General features: G+C 39.8%; 1 protein-coding gene across 1 annotated transcript in view; it reads right to left on the minus strand.

Moving 5' to 3' along the window:
- The window catches only part of LOC138006212 (zinc finger C2HC domain-containing protein 1A-like), a 9805-nt gene that overhangs the window by 5457 nt on the left and 1848 nt on the right, over positions 1-2500 (minus strand). Inside the window, exons 4-7 of the mRNA XM_068852392.1 lie at positions 2254-2500; positions 1814-1931; positions 511-666; positions 1-240 (exon numbers count right to left, since the gene is read on the minus strand). The exon at positions 1-240 is cut by the window's left edge and continues 1 nt beyond it; the exon at positions 2254-2500 is cut by the window's right edge and continues 14 nt beyond it. Of these exons, the coding sequence (XP_068708493.1) occupies positions 1-240; positions 511-666; positions 1814-1931; positions 2254-2500 (761 nt within the window). The remainder of the gene's footprint in view (positions 241-510; positions 667-1813; positions 1932-2253) is intronic.

The raw sequence follows: 2500 nt of genomic DNA on the forward strand, positions 1-2500 counted from the left end.
TTGTCTGATCTGCCAATGACAAAGGTCGATCAGGTGTGTCAGAGTAGTCTGAGGCTGAAGACGTGCTCCCTGATTCCATCCTTCCTCCTCTCTTATTATTCACATATTTGCCATTTAACTGACTTGATCGGCGGCCATATTTGGCTTCCCTTGTTTGAGCCAAGGGTGAGCATTCCTCATCAGAATCAAAGAGAGACGTCTGCTGCCTTTCACTTCTTCTTGTTCTGCTGGGAAACATTCCTGTCAAAAATGACTATTTACTGTGTGCTTTTAATAATTGGTAATTTAACCCTAAATTGGTTAGAAGGTCTTCAAGTTTTTCCACATTATGATGAAACCTACTATAATAAGTATTTTTTAATGATATTTATGTTTAAATTTTTTGATTCCATGAAAAAATACAGAGACATTTTGACAATTTGGATAAAGAGAAACATCAAAAAGAGCATGTCAATGATCTGTGGTTTAAGTTGTGTAAATATTAACACTGACACGGTCCGGTCACCTAACCTGTTCTTAGTTCATTAAGCCCCTTATAATTCCTCTGCTGTGTTGGTGAATCTTGTAACCTTTGTGTTGACATCGGGCTGCTACTTTGAGGCTGTTTCCTTTTAGCATTGGGTGATGCAAGGGGCCGTCTGCTGTAACCTGAGACAGGCATGCCACCTGCAGAGATCAGATATTTATTTGAAGTACCATGACTTCAATGGCCCATACTTTTACGAAATGACCCATGACTTTTGACAGTCAGGGGCCATAGGCCCAATTAAATATAAATAAATATTGCTAGTGTTAATCACCCTTACTTGCAGTCGAGGACTGAATTGTGAAGGGCGCAGCTCACGCCATCGGGCTGAAAGCATACAAAGGCGCCTCTGGCTGCCGCTATACAGTTCATGTTTGATGTCGGAGCACAGCACCACAGCTAGATCTATGTTAATTAGCTGTGAGTCGATTTTGATGAGGGAGGAAAACCGGAGTACCGGGAGAAAGACCCTTGAGTCGGGTTGAGATCAACTGAAACTCAGCCCAAATGCTGGCCAGGGCCAGAATTGAACCCTGGCTCGCAGTGGTGGGAGGCCCGATAGAAAACCACTAAGCCACCCTGACACCCAGGGTTCATACTCTTTTAAGCACTTCAAATTCCATGAATTTCCATGACCTTTTCCATGACCTTCTCTAGTTTAAAGTTTTTTCAAAACGATCCTTATTTTAGGATATTACTCTGTCCGCCAAACTTCCGATTGTTTGATAGAACTCATCTGTATTTAATTTTATCATTGCTTTGACACTGCAATGATCAATTTACCATTTGTATTTATAACTTTCCATGACCAACCATAAAATTCCATGACTTTCCAGGCCTGAAAAATGAAATTCTTAAATTCCATGACTTCCCAGGTTTTCTATAACCCATACGAACTCTGGTTTATGTACATGTATGTTGCCTTCCTAATCCCTGAATATTTTTTAAAATAATATGGTCTCTTTTAGGGCTCAAAAGCCTGGGCAATGCCCAGATTGGTCTCCTTTAGGGATTCCATTTAAATCCCTGCCCCTTCATGGGCAAAGTCCCCCCCCCCCTCAGTACACAGAGTTTTGGACAAAGGCAGAGATGTCTCACACGTGACATTTAATTGAATGTACTTTTAATTGAATGTACTACTTCATTACTAGTTTGCACATCAAATCTTGGTTTTTAAACCAAGATCAAGTGCAAATTGGCTGAGTTAAAACTCAGCAGATTTGCACCCACTTTTAACATTTATTTGGGATCAGATTCAAATGTTTGCTAAGGATAGCTTTCTCTTACCAGCTCTAACACCAGTAGACATTAAATTTTGTTCTTGTTTCTCTTTTGAAGATGCTTGTCTGGATTTTCCTTCTGCTGACCCTGTGGAACTTTTCTTTCCAGGAAGAGGTGGTTTATACTAAAACAATACAGTTTTTATAATATTGTCTTTTGATCGTACTTTAAAGTAAGCAAAATACACAAAGACGCTTTACAAATGGATGGCTAAAAGGTCAAACACTAATAATAGTTAAGAGATTAGGAACAGGTTTCAAAGCAGCCAAGACATAAAAGTAATAAAAACAATGCAAAGTATTTGTTTAGTATTTGTCAAGCACCCAAGTCAGGAAAGAAAAGTTGTGCACTCCCAGAACTAATCAAGCTGCATAATTTTCACAATTCTGCCCACTTGAACCCTGAGAAATTTTATAACACTCTGTTGCCCAATTGGTAATTAATACCTGTTGCCTTTTCACCAGACTGGCTGATTTTGCAGATGAAGTGTTGCCTAAGCGACTCTTTTGCTCTTTACAAAATGTAATGTGTCTTTCGGCAGCATGCTCATTGAAACGTCGACTGCAGTGAGGACACTGTATGTAGTCTGGGTTAACAGCTGCACGGGGTGGAGGTGGAAGTGGTTTACCAGCTTTCTGAGCCATTGTTACATTCCTTGCAGCTTTTATGTTTGAAATGAATTCTTCATGCTTC

This window comes from Montipora foliosa, chromosome 6 (assembly GCF_036669935.1).
Source record: "Montipora foliosa isolate CH-2021 chromosome 6, ASM3666993v2, whole genome shotgun sequence".
NCBI lineage: Eukaryota > Metazoa > Cnidaria > Anthozoa > Scleractinia > Acroporidae > Montipora > Montipora foliosa.